At 42.7% G+C, this 25,684-nt stretch overlaps 1 protein-coding gene across 17 annotated transcripts in view; it reads right to left on the bottom strand.

The window, feature by feature from the left end:
* The window catches only part of LOC121310091 (histone-lysine N-methyltransferase 2C-like), a 138,169-nt gene that overhangs the window by 42,976 nt on the left and 69,509 nt on the right, over nt 1–25,684 (bottom strand). For 7 of the 17 annotated variants that reach the window (XM_041243387.1, XM_041243369.1, XM_041243460.1 and 4 more), the window contains exons 14-27: nt 23,863–24,575; nt 21,752–21,871; nt 14,949–15,038; nt 11,936–12,055; nt 11,408–11,509; nt 10,413–10,517; nt 8,805–8,986; nt 7,915–8,079; nt 6,156–6,265; nt 5,597–5,662; nt 4,863–5,075; nt 3,695–3,823; nt 2,207–2,326; nt 1,579–1,709 (exon numbers count right to left, since the gene is read on the bottom strand). In XM_041243387.1, coding sequence (XP_041099321.1) covers nt 1,579–1,709; nt 2,207–2,326; nt 3,695–3,823; nt 4,863–5,075; nt 5,597–5,662; nt 6,156–6,265; nt 7,915–8,079; nt 8,805–8,986; nt 10,413–10,517; nt 11,408–11,509; nt 11,936–12,055; nt 14,949–15,038; nt 21,752–21,871; nt 23,863–24,575 — 2,366 coding nt within the window. Of the gene's footprint in view, nt 1–1,578; nt 1,710–2,206; nt 2,327–3,694; nt 3,824–4,862; nt 5,076–5,596; nt 5,663–6,155; nt 6,266–7,914; nt 8,080–8,804; nt 8,987–10,412; nt 10,518–11,047; nt 11,072–11,263; nt 11,374–11,407; nt 11,510–11,935; nt 12,056–14,948; nt 15,039–21,751; nt 21,872–23,862; nt 24,576–25,684 lie in introns of those variants that run through there. The other 10 variants (XM_041243395.1, XM_041243439.1, XM_041243438.1 and 7 more) reach the window with 7 other exon arrangements.

Raw genomic sequence — 25,684 nt, forward strand, 5'->3', positions numbered from 1 at the left:
GAAACAGACAGCCATCTCTAACTACACCTCACTCAGCCCAGCCAGCTCAGCTATACCTGACACAATGACACTGGAACACAGACAGCCATCTCTAACTACACCTCACTCAGCCCAGCCAGCTCAGCTATACCTGACACAATGACACTGGAACACAGCCATCTCTAACTACACCTCACTCAGCCCAGCCAGCTCAGCTATACCTGACACAATGACACTGGAACACAGACAGCAATCTTTAACTACACCTCACCCAGACCACCAGCTCAGCTATACCTGACACAATGACACTGGAACACAGCCATCTCTAACTACACACTCAGCCCAGCCAGCTCAGCTATACCTGACACAATGACACTGGAACACAGCCATCTCTAACTACACCTCACTCAGCCCAGCCAGCTCAGCTATACCTGACACAATGACACTGGAACACAGCCATCTCTAACTACACCTCGCTCAGCCCAGCCAGCTCAGCTATACCTGACACAATGACACTGGAACACAGCCATCTCTAACTACACCTCACTCAGCCCAGCCAGCTCAGCTATACCTGACACAATGACACTGGAACACAGCCATCTCTAACTACACCTCACTCAGCCCAGCCAGCTCAGCTATACCTGACACAATGACACTGGAACACAGCCATCTCTAACTACACCTCACTCAGCTCAGCCAGCTCAGCTATACTTGGGAAAAGGCAGTGGAAAAGAGGCATAGCATGGTAATAAACGGAATCCTGTCATTTGCACCAAACTGCTAGCTCAAACAAGCTGGCTTCCATCCTGTGTATTCAACAACTCAAACTATGAATGTGGCAACTCCCTGCTGTGTAAAAACATTAAAAGCCTAACGTGCAGGGATTTCAATAATTGATTAAAGTCGTTCCTCTAGTGAGAACCTCAAGTTTAATTTGGAGTTTGCCGAGCAAGGAAAGCCATGGTGACAGGCAGCATGCTTAACAAATCACCATCTTCAACTCTTAGAACAATGTCTCCCCAATGTGAGACAGGAACGAGATTACATTAATTAAAATGGAGGCCCCTGTGGCCCCTTTTTGAAAAAGGATTGGAATGGCTGTAACGAAGGGTACATTTTGACTCCAGAGGTTTGAAACACATTTGTGAACAGCTGCTCAAAGCTTTGGTAATAATGTTCTTAATTTGCTGTAACAGTACAGCACAGAGCTGCTTACAGGCTGTGCACTTCACTGGCTTCTTTCCTGTCATTACCAATCCAGCTGCTTCCTCTGCTGACTGACACGCTTTCAGCCACTACACCCAGAAGACACTGCTGATGCAAATGACCCGGGAAGTGCAAACAGACAATCCGAGAATCAGGAAAGTGAAGTAGTGCCAGACATGTGTTCCTTTCAAAACTGCCCATTTGAGACCTAACTGGCAAATGGAAACGGCGCACAACATAAATGCAATTCTTTTTATCAGCGACAATTACTTAACCAGATTACTTTAAATGCAGAGGGAAAAAAAACGAAAAAAAACAAGAAAACCCAAGAGTCATGCTAACCCCGAGAAGAAACCAGGATAAAGTCCTTGAGCTTTTATAACTGCAACTCGCCTGTAAATATGCTGGAAACACTTCTTCAAGCTTATTCTTCTTCTTCCTGTAGCGCTTCTTTGCTTTCTCCAAGTATTCGGAGCCAGGGGCAATCTCTTCCACTGGTGTGTCAGGTAAAGGCTCATTCCAGCCTAGGACAGAACACAGTGTTCAACATCTGCTCATTTCAGATAGATTCATTCAAATTACACATGTGAGCAGGACAACAATAAAATCGAGGCAAATCTAATAGGCTTAATTACATTTCAAAAGCACGTCTATTTCCGGACCAAACTATATATATATATATATATATATATATATATATATATATGACATTCATGAACTCCAATTCTCAGGAGGCCACACAAGAAAAGGAAACCTAAATGATGACCAGAAAAGAATAAAACCAGATGCTCCTAATTCAATTACCACTAACCACACACACAAGCTGAAAATGAGTTCAACACTGTGGTGGCAGACTGACATCCAACGTGGCTATCTATCACGATCACAAAGCAGACAAGGCTTGCTTAATCATTGCTATATGTTTCATCATATCTCAATGTGCTGTGACAAGTTAATCCATGCTATGCAATACACATCTGCCCCAACACATCCCTGAAGAGCAGCACCCTGCAGTACTTACTTTCTTCTTTACCCAGGAGATATTCCGACACAGAACCCGAGGAATCCTTCCTACAGAGGGAGCGCTTTGCCTTGCCCTGGCCTGTCCGACTCCTCTGGCGTACCATAAACCCACCAATACCTGGGAAAAAAATGCCAGCCTTTCAGAAGTGCAATGCATTGATTCTGCGAGGAGCTGCTACGCTGTGCTGCATGCCGTGTGCTCTGAATCCCAGCGCAGAACCTACATGTAAAAACACCAGGGGCTTTGCAATTCAAAATACATTAACAAAGCATATACATCTCCAGTACAACGCTGATAACATTGTCGAGATAAAAACTGTAGAGAGCACCCAATGCATATTACACTCCTCTTTGAATTTCCTTGGAGGTTAAAACAAAGAGAAATGTTCCCTGTGAATTAAATATAAAAGGGAGAATGATCACAGATCAAGGTCTAGATGCTTGTGAAAGACAGCACTCTTTCTACAACCCATATTAAAACTGCTGGGATGGTGAGGTGGGGAATGCAATAAAAAGCAAACACGTTTTGTTTTTAATAAACTGTGTCTACATTTGGGGATGTATATGGTGTTGGGAATATATTATATTCTGGTGACTGTAGTTCAGCAGTGTGCACATGTATTAGAGCACCCCATTGCTTCTGTAGTTCAGCAGTGTACACATGCATTAGAGCACATCATTGCTTCTGTAGTTCAGCAGTGTGCACATGTATTAGAACACCCTATTGCTTCTGTAGTTCAGCAGTGTGCGCATGTATTAGAACATCCCATTGCTTCTGTAGTTCAGCAGTGTGTACACGTATTACAACACCCCATTGCTTACGTAATATGAAATCAGACCACTGTAAATGAAAATCTCGGAAAATTGTCAAAATAGGCCAATTAGACATTGTCTAATTTAATGGATGACTTTAATAAGTCACACATGCAATTCAACTAAAATAGTAAGAAAAAGGAACACAGCCACAAATGGTAAAATGCATGAGGCTTTTTATAAGTTTAAGAACCCTAATTAAAGGCATAAAGTGGTCTCACATTTTCACCCGAGTGCCGACTTTTATATAACTGATTACTGACTGTATATGATGTTGGAAACATGTGATATTTTGGTCATTAAAGTGATACAAAAAAGTATGAAGTGTAAACGATTTCCACATAAATCACGGCTTCTTAAACTTCCAAACCTTCTGAACTGCACTTTAAAAAGCAACAGCTTTGCAGACTGCATTACAATCCTGAGAGCGCACTGCACTATTTCACAGACTGCATTACAATCCTAAGAGCACACAGACTGCATTAAAATCCTGAGAGCACACTGCACTATTTCAGACTGCATTACAATCCTGAGAGCGCCCTGCACTATTTCACAGACTGCATTACAATCCTGAGAGCGCACTGCACTATTTCACAGACTGCATACAATCCTGAGAGCGCCCTGCACTATTTCACAGTCCAGTGAAGCTGTCTGTTCCACTCATGGTCCCTACCAGGTCTGTACGGTTTCCTCTTTCTCTTCTTGATTCCATCAGCCCCCTCTGGCCCCTTAGAGACGTCATCTGCAGCCTCACGTTCTGGGCTGGAGTCGGATTTTCCATCACAGTCTAAAAGGTCTCCTTCTGCATATGAAAATAAAAAAACCCTAAGTAAATCATGACTTTTTGTATCTGTTAAACTAAAATCATGTAGTCCTGAATAACTAAAAAAAAAGAAAGTTCCAAGAACGACTAAGACATTCAGAGTGCATCCTCCCTATACCTTATAAGCCAATAAACAAACAAACAAAAAAAAAGATCAGCCTTGCAAAACTGAAAGGAAGTTTGACACCCCTTCGTCATATTCAATACTTAAAATTTGGCACCTCAGTCCTGTCCTCAAGACACCAAAAAATGTGTTGCTATGGGATGCAACCTGGTGATGCAAAAATCAGATCAAAAGAAGTCAGGGGTTGTATAAAGAACAAATCAAAACTACTTGTGCAAAATTCTCTAGAACCCCAAGTTGGCTTATTCAGTCCTGATCTTTGTTCCAACTCTGAACCTCCATCTAGACCCTGAACTAGTTAATTATATCATTTTACCTGTTAAACCTGGAGTGGAATGGCTCTCCAGGAAAAACACCCTTACCCTACGGCAGGGGTCTCCCACCCTGGTCCTGGAGAGCTACTTGGCCTTCTTGTTTCAACCGACCTCTGTTACTTAATTGAACCAATTATTGGCTTAATCAGTAACAAGTGTTTCAGATCTTTAGCCATTGATGATGTAAAGACACCTAGAAAGCCTGCAACATTGGGGCTTTCCAGGACCAGGGTTGGAGATCCTTGCCCAAAGCCCTTTGTTTATGGATGCAGTAGACAATGATTTGGTGTAGCCTGCAAAGCTCTCAGAATACAAACTGCAAAAGCAGGTACAAAATGTGACTGTAGAGACTGGGCCAGGTCAGACTTCTTTTGCACTGACTGACAGAAAACTTATCTTCCCCCACAAGGGAACTTTCCACAGTTGAACTGTCAGAATGTACCCAGCATTCATCTATGCTTCACGGTTTTACTGAATCGGATGACAAACGCACCAACAGAAATAAGGGTCTGTAAAACCCTCCTGGTAGCTGCTACTCTTGTGCACCCGTTCAAGGACACATGCGTAGACATGTCATTACCCCGGCTGTCGTCCAGGTCTCCGTCTCTGGAGAGCTCAGACTGTGGGTCTGGTGGCGTCTGTAACACAGCCACGCTGTTTTGGTTGATTATCTTCAGTTTCAGTTTGGGTTTGGGTCGTTTCCGTCGCGGTGCTGCCACGGTCAGACTCTGCAGCCGTGACAAACCCAGCTCTGTCAAACAGACGCCATCCTGGGTGTATGTCTTGGGTGGGTCTAGAAAAGAGCGGATCTCATCAAATCAAACCTCTAATGTCATTGCTCTGGAAAATGATAAATCATTAACTGATATACAGTGTGCACATTTATTTGAACACCTCAAGATTTGTCATTCATACCCTTTATATACCGACCTGTATGAAAACCTCTGGGTGGGAGAATTTCAATTCGGTCAGTCAGCGATATAGAATCAATAGGCACTTGTGTATAAAAATGTTAGACCACTGTGTGCTTTATTTAGGCATCATAAAACAACTTCTTTAAAGTCTTCTGCATTTTACCATTTGTGGCTGTGTTCTTTATCGCTGACAATTTCAAATCAATTGATGTGTGGCCTATGAAAGTAATCAATTAGAAATCACAAATCACTAATATGCTTATTTTGCCAGTTTTCCAAGAGTTTAAGTTACATTGGTTTGATTTCCTATGCACATCAAACAGAAGCAATGGGGTGTTCTAATAAATCTGCACAGTACTATATATATACACACACATGTTGCAGTTAATTGCACATTTACCTTGTTCTTTTATTTTCGTAACAATGTGCGCCAGTACTGGTGATTCAGGGTCCTCTGGGGCTGAGCCTGGACATTGAGAGGGGAAACAGTTTTAATAACAACCACTTCAGCAGGACCAGCGCCATCACGCAACAGGAATACATTCGCTGCAGCAAACTTTTCAATACTACTGCAATATGCATTAAAACAAAACCTAGCAATGAAGCACCTCGTCATTATAAGATTTTTGAGGGACAGCTTTTATTAATTGACAATGTCCTCCACAAGTTTAAAAACAATTACAATATTGTAATCTGAATTACAATAAACATGGTAGAAACACTAGATATACCTCCATACTAAATCTAAATTCCGATCAGTTTGAAGTGTGGTGCAGACGCAGGGTAAATTTAACAGTGAGAATCCTGATCGATATAACAGATCACATGGACTATAACGATGCTTGATTATCAGACATCCTACAAGTTTTATTTTCAAACATGGACCCTCCCTCAAAAAAGGCATTCAAACCCATTTGGCCAGGCTTTTTCCGTTTTCCCCGCAATGCTTTGGGGTTTACCATGGGACGGTGTCATGTGTGTCCTGCACATGGCACAGTCGAAGCTGTTGTCGGCCGCGTTTTCCAGTTCCTCTTCTGAGTTCAAGTTCTGACAGGAGGCATGAATCCACCTGGTGGGAGGGGGGAAGCATAACGGCTCGTAATCAGATTAACTGCTGGTGTATATGAGCCTGCAGACATTGTGAGTGTGCGTAATCCTTCACACAGCAGTACACTGTTACATAGATCAGGCGATGGATAACTGTGGCAGGGAGACCCTGTCGCTATTTCTTGGGTGCATGTGTTTCTTTAAGGGAAGCAGCTGAGGGAGAGCAGCTTGAGCAGGTAGGCTCGTCTGGCGCGAAGTTGATGGGGAGGTTCCAACTGGCTGGGTGTGTGCCAGGGGAGGCTGCACAGAGCTGTTGGGAGGTTCGGATTGGCTTGGGGTGTGCCAGGGGAGGCTGCGCAGAGCTGTGGGGAGGTTCCGATTGGCTGGCTGTGTGCCAGGGGAGGCTGCGCAGAGCTGTGGGGAGGTTCCGATTGGCTGGCTGTGTGCCAGGGGAGGCTGCGCAGAGCTGTGGGGAGGTTCCGATTGGCTGGCTGTGTGCCAGGGGAGGCTGCGCAGAGCTGTGGGAAGGTTCGGATTGGCTTGGGGGTGTGCCAGGGGAGGCTGCGCAGAGCTGTGGGGAGGTTCGGATTGGCTTGGGGTGTGCCAGGGGAGGCTGCGCAGAGCTGTGGGGAGGTTCGGATTGGCTTGGGGTGTGCCAGGGGAGGCTGCGCAGAGCTGTGGGGAGGTTCCGATTGGCTTGGGGGTGTGCCAGGGGATGCTGCGCAGAGCTCAGAAAGCGTCTGCGCCACAGCTTGAGGCTAAACAGATGGGTGCTGAGCGAGAGGGTCTGCTTCGAGGGAATAACTACACTATTTGTTTTGTTTTCTTTATTAAATGTGATAGGGCTACCATTGCTGGTACCCTAGTGTCAGCACTTCTCTTTATTAAATCTGCACGTCTGTGCGGCGTATGAACACCAATGCTCTGTGTCTGCCTCAGTATCATTCAGTGAAGACGTAACAAACCCATGTGTTACAAGAACTAATGTAAGTTCTTAAATATGATGAGGATCTTACTGAGATTATCTCTGTATATATACACAGTGATAATGTCATTTCAAAAGGTACATTTTAAGCCACAGGGCTTTATTATTGCAGGTCTTTGAAATGTTTGATCTTGGTAAGAAAATTAGGAATAGAGAGTCACAGTCACAGCACTTCCCATTACAGATTATGGTAATGCCGTGCCAGATCACTGCAGGGACTCGCTTGCACTCGATAAAACTCGTGGAACAGAATGCTCAGGTTTGCCAGCTATAACACGCATCATTGGGATTTCCAATAAGAAAACACACGGTTGATGACTGTAGTCTACTACTGCCGTAATAAGCAGATGCTGGCCAGTCATCCTGGTTACTTCAATAGTGCAGCTGAACTGAGCACTGCTGGCTGAAAAGAAGCATCTAGAATACGACACTGTCTATCTATCTAGCTAATATGCAGCAATGCCTCAGTCCACAGTAATAATAAAGGCTAGTATGAATTTCTGGATCTTTCAGAGAATGCGGGTATGCTAGACTGGCAAAGGTATATCAAAGGCATATCACTGGTAACAGCTTGACTGTGAAAGCTGTAGTACAGGCTTGCACTGTTAATTGTCCACATGAGCGTCTGTGTGAGTGTGCTGCACAGCTCTCGTCCATGTATAAGGAGGGTGTTGCACTCTGCTCACCTGTCACACTGCCGGCACTGCACAATGAGCTCATCCTCCTTGTAGTTCTGGGAGCAGACTGGGCAGGTAGCCAGGCTGCCGCAGGGAGCGCACTGCGTGTAATTATTCTGCCACTCACACCGCAACCCTGGGGACGTGGCCCCACAGTGTGTACAGGAAACACACCTGCAGAAACAAGAGGCCCTCATTCAAATTCAACACACCCAACACTAACAATCCACTTAAACTGTACTGGCCTTTACTTGAAAATCCCACACTGTCCCCCACCCCCAGATCTAATCCAAACATCACAGTAGATTCTGTCAAATCTGAAGTATGCCATTATATAGCAAACAATGCATGGGGTACCGAGTGATATGAGAATTTAATGCCAACCCTGGGGGTTGTTTATCCAACCATCCAATAATTCAATTCTACTCCATGCAGTATCTTTTACAATCATTCAATTCTCCTATCACAGTTATAAAGTTGTGTGTTGCTTGTTGTGGGGTTTACTCTGCTTGGTCTGTGGTAGTTCTAGCTCACGCTGGGGTCGCACTCTGTTGCTGGTGTTAATGAGCGTGTGACCAGCTGGTTATTACAGGAAGTATCAACTGCATGAGCCCATTGAAAAATTGCTCACCAGTTACTATAATAACTGGATTTATCATCTGTAATGACTGTGAAAGCAGGCAGCCACCATAGCGTTTCATTCACAGGGTTATTACTGATTTTCTGATGAAATGCAGGTATCAAAAAACATAAAACAAGCCATTTAGATTCCGATCAGTTCTGTGGACAAACCATTCATCTGATAAAGGTCTCGACTGGGAATAATTAGAGTCAACTGTCCACTGGAACAATTAAGCAGCTAGCTGAAGTCTCTTTATATGTATCAACCTGCTCCCCACCATTTGCACTTCCAGCCTCCTTTGGGGACAGTCTGCAAGGGGGGGTCCAGGCAGTAGGTGTGGTAGCTGATGTCACAATCATCACACAAGAGCAGCCGTCCTGGGTCTGTGGCTTTCCCACAAGCTTCACACACTGTGCACTCCAAGCAGCGCCAGCCTTTACTGAGAACCACCTTGGTAATCTGGGATAGAAAACACAGCGTTTCAGTGCTGGAGGACCCCAAGCAGCAGCTGGGGATAATCTCAATATACATCTAGATACAGCGGCTCATACCGCCTGTTAACTGGCACACACCGAGCTGTGGTTTTCAAGACAAAATCAAATCTTCTACTTTTAAACTCAAGAGGTTAACCTTAAACTGAAATACAGTAGGCATCTAAATAACATCTCTGGACTACAGAATACTAAATACTGCCCTCCCCTCTCCCAACAGTCATCTTAATCACTGTTGCAGTAAAAGACATAAAACACTTCCCAGTAAAACGCTGTTCCTTCAGTGTATTTTACATTTAGCTAATGCTGCTTAATTAGCCTTTTACGATCTTGCAACAGCAAGTAATCTCCAACAGTGAATGGAATATTCCTCTACTATTAGCTTCTATCACTGTGCAGTAAAACTGTCTTAATTAACTGCACTGTTTACTCTAAAATTACATCTGACAATGGACTGGCTGATACGATTAAAACCAAATGAAGCCTTCTGTATGTTACAGTAGCTGAGGCTCCACACACATGGCAATTCTGTTCTGACAATTAGGTTTTATTTTGCTGCTTATTGAGATGCCTGGTCAATAAAAAAAAAAATAATAATAATAATTTAAAAGACTAAACAGAGAACAGATAGCACAGAGAGTCATTGCAGTGCTTATTTAAATATACTCTTAGCAAAATGTGAGAAGGGGCAGGTTACAGCTGCACAACATGACAGAACAATCCAATAAATAAATAAATAAATGTAGTTCTAGCAGAGACATGACTGAACTGCACACCAAACCTTTTGATGCTTCTGTAGTTACCTTCACATGCTCTTCAAAGCGTAATATAGAATTCACAATTATGTCAAAGCATAAAAAAAAACATAATAGTTGCCTTGAAAAGATAAAGCTGGAGAGGTTTACCCTGTACAGGCAAAGTAATCTCAGATGGAGTGGTGCATACATGAAAAATATCACCAGGCTGAGAAAAAAAAGATATATAAATGCGCAAACTAAGTCAAGTGTGCAGTCTAAAATAAAACCATAGAATAACGCAGTGTTCTAGTAGGTCTAGGAACGTATGATCTCAATATAGCAACGAGGTTTGGATCATTAGCACCACAAAAGCATTTTTTCCCCCCTTGTACAATACCCATGATGAACTCAACCTACAGAATCATAGAATGCAGTGGTGCACCAAGAATGAAGCCGGTATCTGAAATCTGTTATATGCCAACGTGAGGTAGGTCACCTACATGTTAAAGCCCTGTTTATTAACCTGGTTATATCTAATAAGAACATAAGAAAGGTTACAGGCGTGAGGAGGCCACTCAACCCATCCTGCTTGTTTGGTTGTTAGTAGCTTATTGATCCCAGAATCTCATTATCATGTTTAAGACTCGATTCTCTTACCTTAACACTGACACAGTAGGGATGGTAACACTGGCCACACTGGGCACAAGCAAGCAACCTTCCCTCTGGACCTCGTCCAAAACTTCCACACACCACACACATATCCTGAAATCAAAGAGGAGCGAGAACTAGAAGGGTATTTGAGAAACACAGCAAACCATGCACACAAAACAATGACGCTAGTAGATATAGCAACAGCCAGCAGGTGAGTTTTCAGTGTGGCACTGTGTGTGTGATTCGTATCCCCACCATTACCAATGTGGATATAAGTCTGTTACTACAATCTGAAACTGCGTGTGTGATTCATATCCCCATTATTAATGTAGATACAAGTCTGTTACTACAATCTAAAACTGTGTGTGTGATTCTTATCCCCATTATTAATGTAGATACAAGTCTGTTACAAATTCAAAAGGGTACTTTATATTAGCAATTCATTCTTCATTTGTAAAGTGAACCTGCTTACCTGGTACCAGCAATAACAATAACAATAATAATAATAATAATAATAATAAAACAAGGGTCCAAATAAGTGTATGTACATAACCTTGGCAATAAACCCCTTTTCTGCTGCTGTCAAACCAGTGCAGGATGACTGTGTATTACAATTGCAGTGTTGCTGGAGGAGTCCTTACCTGTTTCATAGTGAATCTGTCCCTGCTTGAGACGCTGTATTACAATTGCAGTGTTGCTGGAGGAGTACTTACCTGTTTCATAGTGAATCTGTCCCTGCTTGAGACGCTGTATTACAATTGCAGTGTTGCTGGAGGAGTCCTTACCTGTTTCATAGTGAATCTGTCCTCGCTTGAGACTGTGTATTACTATTGCAGTGTTGCTGGAGGAGTCCTTACCTGTTTCATAGTGAATCTGTCGCTGCTTGAGACGCTGTATTACAATTGCAGTGTTGCTGGAGGAGTCCTTACCTGTTTCATAGTGAATCTGTCGCTGCTTGAGACGCTGTATTACAATTGCAGTGTTGCTGGAGGAGTCCTTACCTGTTTCATAGTGAATCTGTCGCTGCTTGAGAACAGAACCACTGTGTTGTGCATTGAGTTCTCTTCCTCATCTTTCACTGAAGATGTGTCAGCAACCATTGCCTGGAGTAGAACACAGGCATGTAGAGTTATCCTTTTATTCCACTGCTGAGATCAATGGGTGTGAAAACATTCTACACTATGTCCTGTTCTACTGTAAGAATAAGTTTAGTTTCAAAGTTTAAAAAGCCACTGATGACAACCTTATGAGGTGAGTACCCATCTCATTCTGCCATACTAGCACAAAGGCAATAACAGGCGTTGCTTTTACATGATAAAAATACTGCATTCTGACACACCATCTGCTGGGAACTTGGGTAACAGTAGCCTTGTTACATAGGTAACAACTAAATCCCACTACAAAACCAAAGCACTTTTCATGAAATAAGTTAAAACCAACACTGTTCTAATGTGGTAATACTTTCCCAGAACACACAGAACATGTATTTGAAGACAGTTAAAAGTGAAAATGATAAAATGTCAACCTACCCCAGGGGTGATGACTGTTCCTACTGCGTTTTTCAGCTTGGACCTGCCTCTACCCCCCCGCCCAGAGACACCAGCCCCACGAGGCCTCCTCCTCCCAGGAAAGCCAGATCCGCGGCCCTGCTGTAAGCACAGTGTGAATCAGCCAGCTTCTACACACCTTGCACTGCACATCAACAGCATCCCCTCATCACAACTCGCACATCAACAGCATCCCCTCATCACACAATGCACTGCACATCAACAGCATCCCCTCATCACACAATGCACTGCACATCAACAGCATCCCCTCATCACAACTCGCACATCAACAGCATCCCCTCATCACACAATGCACATCAACAGCATCCCCTCATCACACAATGCACTGCACATCAACAGCATCCCCTCATCACACAATGCACTGCACATCAACAGCATCCCCTCATCACAACTCGCACATCAACAGCATCCCCTCATCACACAATGCACATCAACAGCATCCCCTCATCACACAATGCACTGCACATCAACAGCATCCCCTCATCACACAATGCACTGCACATCAACAGCATCCCCTCATCACACCTTGCACTGCACATCAACAGCATCCCCTCATCACACAATGCACTGCACATCAACAGCATCCCCTCATCACACAATGCACTGCACATCAACAGCATCCCCTCATCACACACTGCACATCAACAGCATCCCCTCATCACACATTGCACTGCACATCAACAGCATCCCCTCATCACACTTGCACTGCACATCAACAGCATCCCCTCATCACACAATGCACTGCACATCAACAGCATCCCCTCATCACACAATGCACTGCACATCAACAGCATCCCCTCATCACACAATGCACTGCACATCAACAGCATCCCCTCATCACACCTTGCACTGCACATCAACAGCATCCCCTCATCACACAATGCACTGCACATCAACAGCATCCCCTCATCACACAATGCACTGCACATCAACAGCATCCCCTCATCACACAATGCACATCAACAGCATCCCCTCATCACACAATGCACTGCACATCAACAGCATCCCCTCATCACACAATGCACTGCACATCAACAGCATCCCCTCATCACACAATGCACTGCACATCAACAGCATCCCCTCATCACACAATGCACTGCACATCAACAGCATCCCCTCATCACACATGCACTGCACATCAACAGCATCCCCTCATCACACCTTGCACTGCACATCAACAGCATCCCCTCATCACACCTTCATGCACATCAACAGCATCCCCTCATCACACAATGCACTGCACATCAACAGCATCCCCTCATCACACAATGCACTGCACATCAACAGCATCCCCTCATCACACAATGCACTGCACATCAACAGCATCCCCTCATCACACAATGCACTGCACATCAACAGCATCCCCTCATCACACAATGCACTGCACATCAACAGCATCCCCTCATCACACCTTGCACTGCACATCAACAGCATCCCCTCATCACACATACACTGCACATCAACAGCATCCCCTCATCACACAACTGCACATCAACAGCATCCCCTCATCACACAATGCACTGCACATCAACAGCATCCCCTCATCACACAATGCACTGCACATCAACAGCATCCCCTCATCACACAATGCACATCAACAGCATCCCCTCATCACACAATGCACATCAACAGCATCCCCTCATCACACAATGCACTGCACATCAACAGCATCCCCTCATCACACAATGCACTGCACATCAACAGCATCCCCTCATCACACAATGCACTGCACATCAACAGCATCCCCTCATCACACCTTGCACTGCACATCAACAGCATCCCCTCATCACACAATGCACTGCACATCAACAGCATCCCCTCATAGCCCAGCCTCCCACACGTCTTTAATCACGCTAGCATTATTGCACAACCTTAATCTGCTTTATATCAAACACAATTCAAATAAATGTTACATAAAGTATCAAGTGTTGTTTCATAACAGTCAAACTGCTCAATGGAACATTCTTTTAATTTATTTTTTAACCTAACTTCAACTATTGCCGTGGTGACGCTGCTTATGGTCAATATTTTTTTTTTACAAACTCCCTCAAATTACATCATCATGCTGAACACCATTCCTCTCTTTACACAACAAGGCAAAATGACAGACAACAAAAAATTAATTCCAAAATATACTACAAAACAAAGATACTGCAGAGACTAAGATAGTCATAAAAACTTTGCTTTCAGTGACTTGTGACTTCCTAAAATTTAAACAAATCCAACTCAACAGGGTAAATAAGTTTACCAACTCAAGTAATTCAATGCCGCAGTGAGAAAGGTCAGACGGATGGTTCTATGCGAAAAAAACTTTAACTCTACGCTGTGGACTTCAAACACATTGCTTCCTTGACTGATTCATGAAACAGATCTGGCCGGAGATCGAGTCCTCCGATCCCACAAGCTAATCTGCATCTGTACACCCAGGAACTTGAGAGCAGATGTCCACAGGCTACCAGCCTCTGGAGGACAAAGACCGGCCCAGCAAATCTCTGCCCCTCAGTGACCCCTACAGGCCAGGTGCCAAGGGGCAGAGATTTGCTGGGCTGGAAAAATCAGCTAGGTCTTAAAATCAGCAGCTAGAGCCTCCCAGGTCTGTCATTACTGCTTCATTCAAGCTTGCTTGTATGATAATTAAACTGGATGCAATACAAAGCTTCATTGTACTCCATTATTGATAAGCTCTGAGGTGGTTACACTAATCGAAAAAACGGTTTCGCTTGAACACATTTTATATTTATATGGGAGTTTCTAGAATTTCTGCAAACCAAACCTGAAAAAAACAGGCATTGCACACTTCTATCAATTGTACCTTCTTTGTTCATTATCTTGGGTAAATTAAAATGACACTTACTTGGTTCATTGTGTGGAATCACACATCTCTCTAGTTGCAGAATTCAAGGTTTATATTCAATTCAAATTACAATAACACAACCCCCCCCTTTTTATTTTAGTAAGTTAAATGACAGTTAACCTTTTCGCTGCAAGTGACAAGATATCTGGTCATGTAGCTGCTCCTTCTGTTTTGCATGTGATGAGCTACCTCGTCATGTAGTTGTCCTTCCTGTTGTGCAAGTGAAACACCTTGTCAAAACCCACATGTTATATTGGCACAGACACAAGGGCGGGATCAGCTCAGACCCTTTGATAGCACCGTGTAACAATTTTTTTTATTTTTTGTTCCTGGGTAGTAAATGTTATTTCCTAATTGCTTATGCCTCAAAAGTATAGAAAATGACCATTATTCCCCACAAACTTTGCTTTTGTTACCAGGACAGTGATATTTTGAAATTTACTTATTTTCCAGAACATTCCAGATAGATTCAGTGCTGAGTAAACTTGGAGTAACTCTAGAACTTTCCAGTAATATAAATAGTAGTATAAATACAGGGGCCTTAAGCCCACCAGTTCAGTTTAGTTCCAGCTGCATAAGTGGATACATATCTGCATTTTTCTGAGATGGCATCAAGAGGCTGCAAGCATCTGGCAGACGCATTTTGCTATGTCTGCAGCCAATTTATCAAGACAAGAGCGAAAAAGTACTCTGTGGAAGCATCTGCTAAGATGTGTGAGGCCTACAAGGCATATTTCGGCATGCCTGTCGGGGATCAAGACAAACCCTGGGCACCTCATTTCACCTGCGAGCACTGCAAAAAAACTCTGGAAGGTAAGATGGACAATTGTTGCTCGGAATTTTATGTTATAAAATGTGTTAATTTTTAAAATTGTAAAAGTTTTTAATTTTAAAATGTTTTACAATTTTCAATGTTATTGAAAAAATATATCATATATGAAAAATGTTGCGAGAATCTCTTACACATTAGTCATGGGTGAAATAAATGTATTTTTGTAGGATGGTACAGAGGGGAAGAGAGAGCCATAAAGTTCGCTATCCCAAGAATTTGGCGGGAACCCACTGACCACTCAAGCAACTGCTACTTCTCCATGGTGGACCCTTCCAAACGTCGGACTGGCAAGAATGCACCTGCTATCACGTATCCGGACCTTCCTTCATCCATCGCCCCGGTGCCACACTGCCATGAGCTCCCCGTACCCACTCCTCCGGAGAGAGAGCAGCCGTCTTTAGAAGAGAGCAGCAAGTCAGAGAGCGAGGAAGACGTTGTAGATCCAAATGACAATTTCAGATGTGGAGCGAAGAGAGAAACCCATACTACCCCAACCAAAAATACCTCAACGACTTGATTAGAGATCTTGGTCTCACCAAGTCCAGTGCTGAGCTTTTGATGTCTAGGCTCAAGCAGTGGAACTTGTTGGATGAAAGTGTGCAAGTCGCAGATCAGAGGAAGCGTCACCAACCTTTTTCCAGCTTCTTCACCCGTCAAGATGGGCTCTGCTTCTGCCACAATGTGACCAGTCTGTTCGAGGCAATCGGAATCGCCTGTAACCAGAATGAGTGGCGCCTCTTCATTGACAGCTCATCCAGGAGCCTCAAAGCCGTGCTGCTCCATAATGGTAACAAGTACCCGTCTCTTCCCCTGGCTCACTCGGTGCACCTCAAAAGAGGATTACAACAGCATCAAGACCTTGCTGGACGCCTTGAAGTATGATGAGTACGGCTGGGAGGTCATAGGAGACTTCAAAATGGTGGCATTCCTGATGGGTCTCCAAGGCAGTTTTACCAAGTTTCCCTGCTATCTTTGCCTTTGGGACAGCAGGGACACCAAGGCGCACTACCACAGGCGGGACTGGCCACAGTGGACCGAGTTCTCTGTGGGGAGGAACAACGTCAAGTGGGAGCCACTGGTGGACCCCCGGAAGGTGCTGATGCCACCACTGCATATCAAATTGGGCCTTATGAAACAATTTGTCAGAGCTCTAGATAAGGAGTCGGCAGCCTTCAAGTACCTTCAAGACTTCTTCCCTAAGCTGTCTGAGGCAAAGGTCAAAGCCGGTGTCTTCGTCGGACCACAGATAAAGAAGATCCTGGAATGCAATGAATTCCCCAAGAAGCTCACTAGTAAGGAGAAAGCGGCTTGGAACAGCTTTGTCGCAGTGGTTCGGGGCTTCCTGGGCAATCACAAGGCCGAAAACTATGTGGAGCTGGTTGAGAGTCTGGTGAAGAACTACGGCACAATGGGCTGTAGGATGTCCCTCAAAGTCCATATCCTTGATGCTCATCTTGATAAATTGAAGGAGAATATGGGAGCGTACTCGGAGGAGCAAGGCGAGCGCTTCCACCAGGATATACTGGACTTTGAACGCCGCTACCAAGGACAGTATAACAAGAACAGGATGGGAGACTACATTTAGGGGCTGATTCGTGAAAGTGATTTACAGTATAATCGTAAATCTCGAAAAACTACTCACTTCTAAATCTTTTGTAGTCATTTTTGTATTACTTTAGTATAAATACATGTTAATTTGGATTCATATGTTGTTTTTTTCTGACTTTATGTGAACGAAAAGACACAAATTCGCCCGTTTTCTAATTGGAAATAGGTAAATTTCAAAATATCACTGTCATGGTCACAAAAGCAAAGTTTGTGGGGAATAATAGCCATTTTCTATACTTCTGAGGCATAAGCAATTAGGAAATAACACTTACTACCCAGGAACAAAAATTGTGTTACATAGTGTAGCTTTTACAATGTAAATTATTATTATTACAATCGTGGTTCAAGTCCCATTAACTGCAACTACCCCCAATCTGTTCTATACAGAAAGGGTGCTGATGTTTTTAAGCTTTCTATGACATTCACAAACAAATACTGCCAATAACCCAATTAGCAATCATTTCAGTAGAACACCTCACCAAGACTGAACAGCTAGGACGAACCCCAGTAAACAGAAGCACGTACGAGGACATGAAGAGAACAAACAGCACAGGACTGTCAGACTGAAATCAACGCTTCCATATCACCTCCTTCTAATCAGGGGAAAAAAAGAAGCGAAAAGAAATCATCCTTTATTTTCAGAGACTTTTAAAATGATCTTTGTTTTTGTTGTGATTTTCTCCTTTTTCTCTTTCCAAATACCCTCAACAATGAAAAACAGTGTTTAATGTAATTTAATTCTACCAATTAAAATCTGACACATTTTTTAAATGTGTAAAATGTTCCTATAAAATGGCAGATAATAAATACCCAATAATGAAAACAAAAAGAGAGGCAAGAACTTTTACCCCAGTGAGAGGTGCTGGGCAAGCTCTTAGCTTGAGAGGATTAAAAAAGCAGGGCTACCAGATTCCAGAGTGACAAACGCTCAGCTCAAACAAGAGGATTAAAAAAGCAGGGCTACCAGATTCCAGAGTGACAAACTCTCAGCTCAAACAAGAGGATTAAAAAAGCAGGGCTACCAGATTCCAGAGTGACAAACTCTCAGCTCAAACAAGAGGATTAAAAAAGCAAGGCTACCAGATTCCAGAGTGACAAACGCTCAGCTCAAACAAGAGGATTAAAAAAGCAGGGCTACCAGATTCCAGAGTGACAAACGCTCAGCTCAAACAAGAGGATTAAAAAAGCAAGGCTACCAGATTCCAGAGTGACAAACACTCAGTTCAAACTAGAGGATTAAAAAAGCAAGGCTACCAGATTCCAGAGTGACAAACTCTCAGCTCAAACAAGAGGATTAAAAAAGCAAGGCTACCAGATTCCAGAGTGACAAACGCTCAGCTCAAACTAGAGGATTAAAAAAGCAAGGCTACCAGATTCCAGAGTGACAAACACTCAGTTCAAACTAGAGGATTAAAAAAGCAGCAGCCCCCCCCCCCCCGATTCCCGATGCAGTAGCTGCTCTGAAGCAGTTATAATAATTGTATATAATAACACAGTCATAAATAAATTAAACATCGGGTAAACACATTGTTTCCTTTCTATTGTCATCTAATCAAAGCATGTTAAAATGTACAAAAAGCCATACTAGGAAAAATTAGACGAGCTATATTACCATTTAAACATGACATACACATAATCAGAATTATTAAACAAATAATCCAGAAGACTGTTTATTTTGTTTTGAATGATGCTAACACAATAAATCTGCTGCTAACTTGCTGAGCACACTTATAAATAGGCTTGCAACTTTTCGATATTAAAATAGGTAACGCTCACTAAACGCGCATTCCCCAAAAATAAAGTTCAACTGAAATAAATGCATATACGGTAAATGTCGGTAAAACCACTCACTATTTTTTATATTCTTACCAAAAATAATCATTTAGAAATCCTCTCTAGTTTGTGTAGTTTTTATACTTGCTGTCTGTCCTGTCTCTGTTCCGCTCTGAATGGCCGGGGGTTGCTGTCAGTCATCTCAGTGGTCCGTTAGTGCTGTAGTTTCACCCAGTTCTGACGGATCTCGTTTTCTAAAGAAGTTGTGCTAGAATGCTCTCATTTGCCAGCTACACCGCCTGTCATTCAAAGTTCCTACTTTGAAATTAGCAGGTTGAGGTGTAGGTAAGCTTTTGCTTTATGTATACAGTGACATTTACTAGTCTGATTTGAAAATGCGGTGCAGGAGACGGCTGAAGTCTCCGTAGCAGGACAAAGCTGGTCCATCTGCACTACCTTCCAGTGACAGTGAGTCCAGCTCTGCGGAAGCAGGAGAGGGGGAGCTCAGACTCCCAGTAATAACTGCAAGTTAGTTATGTTCAACTATCTAATGTTTTGTTCTGTACATATTATTTTTACTCGTAAATGAATGCTATAAAAGGTCTGTGTCATACACTTTTATATGGTTTACGGATTATTTAAGAATTTTTAAATGTATAGCGCAGCTGTGACCCAATGTTATTTCAATTAGAATGTGGGTAAGCATGGTTTTGTTGCATGTTGAATATGATAAAGGGGTTTCGCTAAATGAGACGTTTTTCAATTACATTTTTTTAAAGCATAAAGGTTGATTTCACCCATTCTCTGCCTGAACTGAAAAATAAAGAATGAAAACAAATGGTAAATTCTTTCTAAAATAAAACGCCAATATTAATCTTCGATTTGGCAAAAAAAAAAAAAAAAAATCGAATAGTAGCAAGCCTACTTACACAAACAGCAAAACCGGAATGATTCAACAATTTCACTGTTTCTACCGGGACAAAAAATTAAACTAGAACAATCCCAGTTTTCCCCAAGATGTCTGGTAACCCTGGGGGGAAAAAAAAGCAACCCTGAAAAACCCTAAAGGAAGCACATTCGCATTTACAGTTTCTACTACCGATAACACCCGAGTCTATAAACACAGACAGGACACGTACAAACACTCGATTCTGCACAGACAGGACACGTACAAACACTCGATTCTGCACAGACAGGACACGTACAAACACTCGATTCTGCACAGACAGGACACGTACAAACACTCGATTCTGCACAGACAGGACACGTACAAACACTCGATTCTGCACAGACAGGACACGTACAAACACTCGATTCTGCACAGACAGGACACGTACAAACACTCGATTCTGCACAGACAGGACACGTACAAACACTCGATTCTGCACAGACAGGACACGTACAAACACTCGATTCTGCACAGACAGGACACGTACAAACACTCGATTCTGCACAGACAGGACACGTACAAACACTCGATTCTGCACAGACAGGACACGTACAAACACTCGATTCTGCACAGACAGGACACGTACAAACACTCGATTCTGCACAGACAGGACACGTACAAACACTCGATTCTGCACAGACAGGACACGTACAAACACTCGATTCTGCACAGACAGGACACGTACAAACACTCGATTCTGCACAGACAGGACACGTACAAACACTCGATTCTGCACAGACAGACAGGACATGTAACACCCGATTCATGTGCTGTATTGTGTGGCTCTGTGTTCTGCAAATACAGAGATGTACAAAACTTTCTATAAAAAATACCTGCAATGCCAAGAATATGCCTTTAAGAAGATGATCACAATCATGGATGTCTCATACACCTTCAAATCTGCTAAACAGCAAGTGCAGCCCAAACAGATCACAAGCCAGCCCCTGCATGCTCTTATCTCCAAGATGCTTCATCGTTATTCTTATTTTAATGCCATTTGCTTTCCTACAATAGGCGCTTGTCTGATGCCAGTCTGTCTGTTCTATCAGTCCCACCCTGTCTGTGATTAGTCCCAGAGCAAGTCCAGAGTACCCTGAAGTACTGTACTTCCTTGCTTGTTTATAGATGTATCAAAGATAAGCCTGCTGTAAATATGATCAGCATTTCAAATGGGCTCTACAAGTGTACTTCCTTTTCTTGCTAATTAAAAATCATTTAAAAAGAGAAACATCTGATAAACTGTAACCCACCCCACCCAAAAAAAAAGTCTTACGTGAATGCAAACCAAGCTTGCATAGTAGACTATTTAGAATGCAAAGAACTGAAGCAATTTTCAATGGAAAATAAGTACTCAAACTTCTGGTGCAATTAAGCAAGGTCTCTCTCTCGCTCTCTCTCAAAAACATGTAATAAATAATAACTCATTTTAAAATTGGTTTGTTTCATAAACGCTGCAAAGCTATTGTTCCAAGAAATGGCAAGTCACAAGCTTTAACGGGGATGAAAGCACACCTAGTGGTCTTATCTAAGAAGAAAATATTTCAGAACAGTTAGTGTCACATTGGATGTGGCAGGACATACAAGACGAGCCCTTGTGCTGTGTGTGTGGTGTGTGCGTGTCTCAAATACACCATCCAAAACGACATTTGCAGAAGTGCAGCAACACCCACCTGAATACTTTGCTGTGGGCCCAAATTCAATTCAAAATGAATAATTAAAAGGTAGCCATTAAATCACCATAACAGAATCCAAATCATTTACCACTTTGACGGTCCAAATGGGGGTGCTGAACAGCTGCCTTGTCTTTGAGGGGTCCCACCCTTCTGAACGGTCTGGGGACCACGAAGGAGAGCTGGACATGTTACGGGTGCTCCAAGCTCCCTGAGGTATGGCAGATGAGAGAAGGGGATAAAATGCAGCAAAATAAACACAAAGGATGCAAACAGAATGGTTAAAACAAAGCAAAGCAAAGCAGGTCATGAAAACAGAGAAGTTTGGGACAAAATCTCTCCCCCTCTCAAATTAAAATGCCAGGTGAGGTCAGCTTTGCTAATGCAGATCACATACCTATGCAGTGGAAGGGAGCCCATGAAAGGTGGAGCGTATTAAATAAAATAACACCTTGCTATTACTTTGTGTAACCAAAATGTTGCTGGATCTCGCCTCTGGGTCAATAGTCAGCACACAATCCTGAATTAGATTTCGTATCAAAACCCTTTGCACTGTTTGGATCTGCCACAGCATATCTCAATTACAACAGACTTCAAAGTTCTGCCGCAACTGAAAAGCGGGTAGCGAAGCAGGATCTTTATCTGCCAAGCCCCACACTGCTTATGGAAGAAGTTTAAAACAGGTTGTTTATCCCCCAGGTTATTTTTTTATAAATTTAAAACATTTTGCAATACAATTAAAATACATATCGTGCAATAACTGTAGGGCTAAATGAGAGAATTGAATTTGGTTAACTGAAAACAATTTTCAAGGTATAAATAAAAGATTACAGCCAAATATCTGTACAAATATCTGCCCCAAACTTGCATATTTAATATCAAACATTTAATGAAAGCACCACAAAACCCAGCCCTAAAGGCAAACTTACAATGCAAATAAATAAATAAATAAAAAGCTGGATGAAGAGCATTGGGGGGTGTCACTATGGTAACTTCCAAAAAAGAGAAGCCTTGGCTTTAATACAACGGCATGTATTAACTAAAGATTTTGAAAATGAACCGGACAGACATTCTCATTAACCCACTGAAGCAACAGCTAAAGCCCAAATGAAAAGGATGCGTTCCCTTCACTAGGACTACAAAAAAATAACAAATAAATACATTTTAAAAATCACGTAAATGAGTTAAAGCTAAAAGTAGAAATGTTGGTAAAGTGCTTCCGGACAGATAGGGATTGATGACTCAGCAATTACAGCAGAAGTGTTCTATGCCTAGGGCCCATATTCCACTGGTTGCAAGCTAAAACCAAGAATTTAGTTTTTTTTTGTCACACATATATATATATATATATATATATATATATATATATATATATATATATAGATATATATATATGAGACACACACACATATATAGACAGATACACACACATACATACACACACACACACATATATATCCTGGAATTATTAAATACATCTTTTACCCACAAGAATACATCCCGCTGCCTGTATCCTCTATAAAATCTATAAAAGAGTATATTAATGAAATGACGGCATGTGGCCATTAAGAAGGAATGCTGGGTTAAAACACTCCAGCAATTACGGATGTGCCAATCTGACTAGTCAGAACCACAATGTTAATGAACACCGAAATAAACAAGTGCCAGTTCTCTCCAACGACTTCAAAAACCACTCGGAAAATTACTGTGAACTGTAAAAACAACAGAAATGTTAAAATAAACAAACCTTTAATTTTAATAGAAAATGTATATTAATATTATAGTATAATATTATAGTATATTAAAAACGTGATGCTGTAATGTAATCTTTACTGCGGTATGTCAAGCCCTTAATGGGCTACGGTTGAAAGCAGACACGTTAGCACCTCAGACACAACTGCACGGTAAAAACAAAAAAATAGAAAAAGAAAAAAAAGGCCTAAAGTCCTCTTTAATCCCCAGCCTCACAGGACAAGCACTGTTAACTACAAAGGTGTACACCCCAGAGACAAGCGGGTGCATCCTGTGTGCTGCCTCCCAGCCAAGGTCATCATTACCAGCTGGGCTGCCTAGAAGAAACCACCAGGGAGTGTCAAAACCCAGGCTGTTCAAACACATCTTCCACACTGCAGAACAGTCCTGACCATTGGGCTGTTCTCATCAAAAAATAAATCACTACACCACAAGAGAAAAAAAACCTACCTGTCTCACTCGAGGTCTTCCTGGAGAAAACGTCCTTTTGGTGATGGCTGGCTTCCCCATGCCAATTTTTGGCGCGACTGGTATGAAAGTTGTTGAGGGTACCCCGCCACTGGACGCTGGAGCTGTCTGAACCTGGGGCACGTCTTTTGGGGGAGTTCCTACAGAAACAGGGGGTTCTGCCAGCTTGCTGGTGTCCATTGAAACAGAGAAAGAGCTTTCTGGGCACTGTTGTGACAGGGCAGTCAGATCCTGTGAAGGTGAATTCATGTCTGAGAAGCTCAGTTCGCTGGCGGGGGTGATGTCCATTTCCACAAGACGACTGCTGTCAGAAACCTGAGCAACCTCGTGGTTTTCACTCAGTTCAAGCGCAAGGTGTTCTTGTGCCAAGGCAGGAGTTTCCAAAGGTCTCCTCTCCTGCACCGCAGTCTCCAGACGCTCTTGTGCTTGAGTGGGTTCTGCAGCCGACACTTCCATGGGTTCCACCTTCGCAGCTTCACTTTCAGTGCCTGCTTCCTCAGGTGCTGGTGGGACAACCTCAGCCGGCACTTCTGAATTCTGTGGTTGTAGTTCTCTTTCCAGCTGGGATTCTGTGGGTGCTGCTGCTGCTGCTGTTTCTACCTCCTCCGGTGTTTCTTGTTTGGCTAGGAAGGGTGGAGACGGGGGCACAGAAACCTTGGGGTCCATTGTTGTTACTACTTGTGCAGGTTCAGCAGCTGGAAAACATAAAAATGTATGAAATACATAAATACATACATACATACATAAACAGCTGGTCTCATACCCATCTTTTTGTGTTTTTAACACTTCTGGACTCAAGACATCTTGTTCAGTTGGTACTCAACTCTGGCCCTTGAGATCCATTCCATAAGAACATTGTTGGAAAACATGGATTGAGAATTGATTAGGGGTTTGCTACGCATGTGGACTAGCAGAGCTATACTGGTGTTCTTTTCTGAAAAGAGAATAATATTGCAGATAGCAGACTGTTTGGTTCAAATTGCATGTACTGCTAACCACTGATAGAGACGATGCGTCTACAAACTGCCCAACAATGACTGCAAGCTAATGAGATAACAATGCTGTGGACTAGAAGGGAACAGGCTCTAGACTTCAGAGAGATCAAAAGAGATAATCCCACTGGCATCAATGGGGGTCGCAAAGAGATAACAAAAGGCAGATGTATGGACCTTTTGTCTCCAGGAGTGTGAAGAATGCATTCAGAGTTCAGAGGTTGTCACATTAGACTACACACACATACACACATACATACAGACACACACACACACACACACACACACACACACACACTAAATTAACAGAATAAAGTGTTGTACCTTGACCATTGGTTAAGTGAAAGAGAAAGGGGAGGTGGACCATCTATACAGAAGGGTATTTAATGTCACGCAAACATTGTAATGTTGAGTATTTTGCTTGTCCTGTACCTGGGACCAGACTCCCTGCATATTTCAATAAACCTGGCAACTGATTGAAGAAAAGGACTCTGTGCATTTTCTTGAATCTACTTACTCACCATCTATTTTTGTAAGTTACTTCAAACATAAATTTACAAAAACGAGAGGAGGCCATTCGGCCCATCTTACTCATTTAGTTGTTAGTAGCTTATTGATCCCAGAATCTCATCAAACAGCTTCTTGAAGGTTGTCAGCTTCAACAACATTACTGGGGAATTGGTTCCAGACTCTCAATTCTCTGTATAAAAAAAGTGCCTCCTGTTTTCTGTTCTGAATATCCCTTTATCTAATCTTCATTTGTGACCCCTGGTCCTTGTTTCTTTTTTCAGGTCGGAAAAAGTCCCTTGCGT

This window comes from Polyodon spathula, chromosome 3 (genome assembly GCF_017654505.1).
Source record: "Polyodon spathula isolate WHYD16114869_AA chromosome 3, ASM1765450v1, whole genome shotgun sequence".
Taxonomy (NCBI): domain Eukaryota; kingdom Metazoa; phylum Chordata; class Actinopteri; order Acipenseriformes; family Polyodontidae; genus Polyodon; species Polyodon spathula.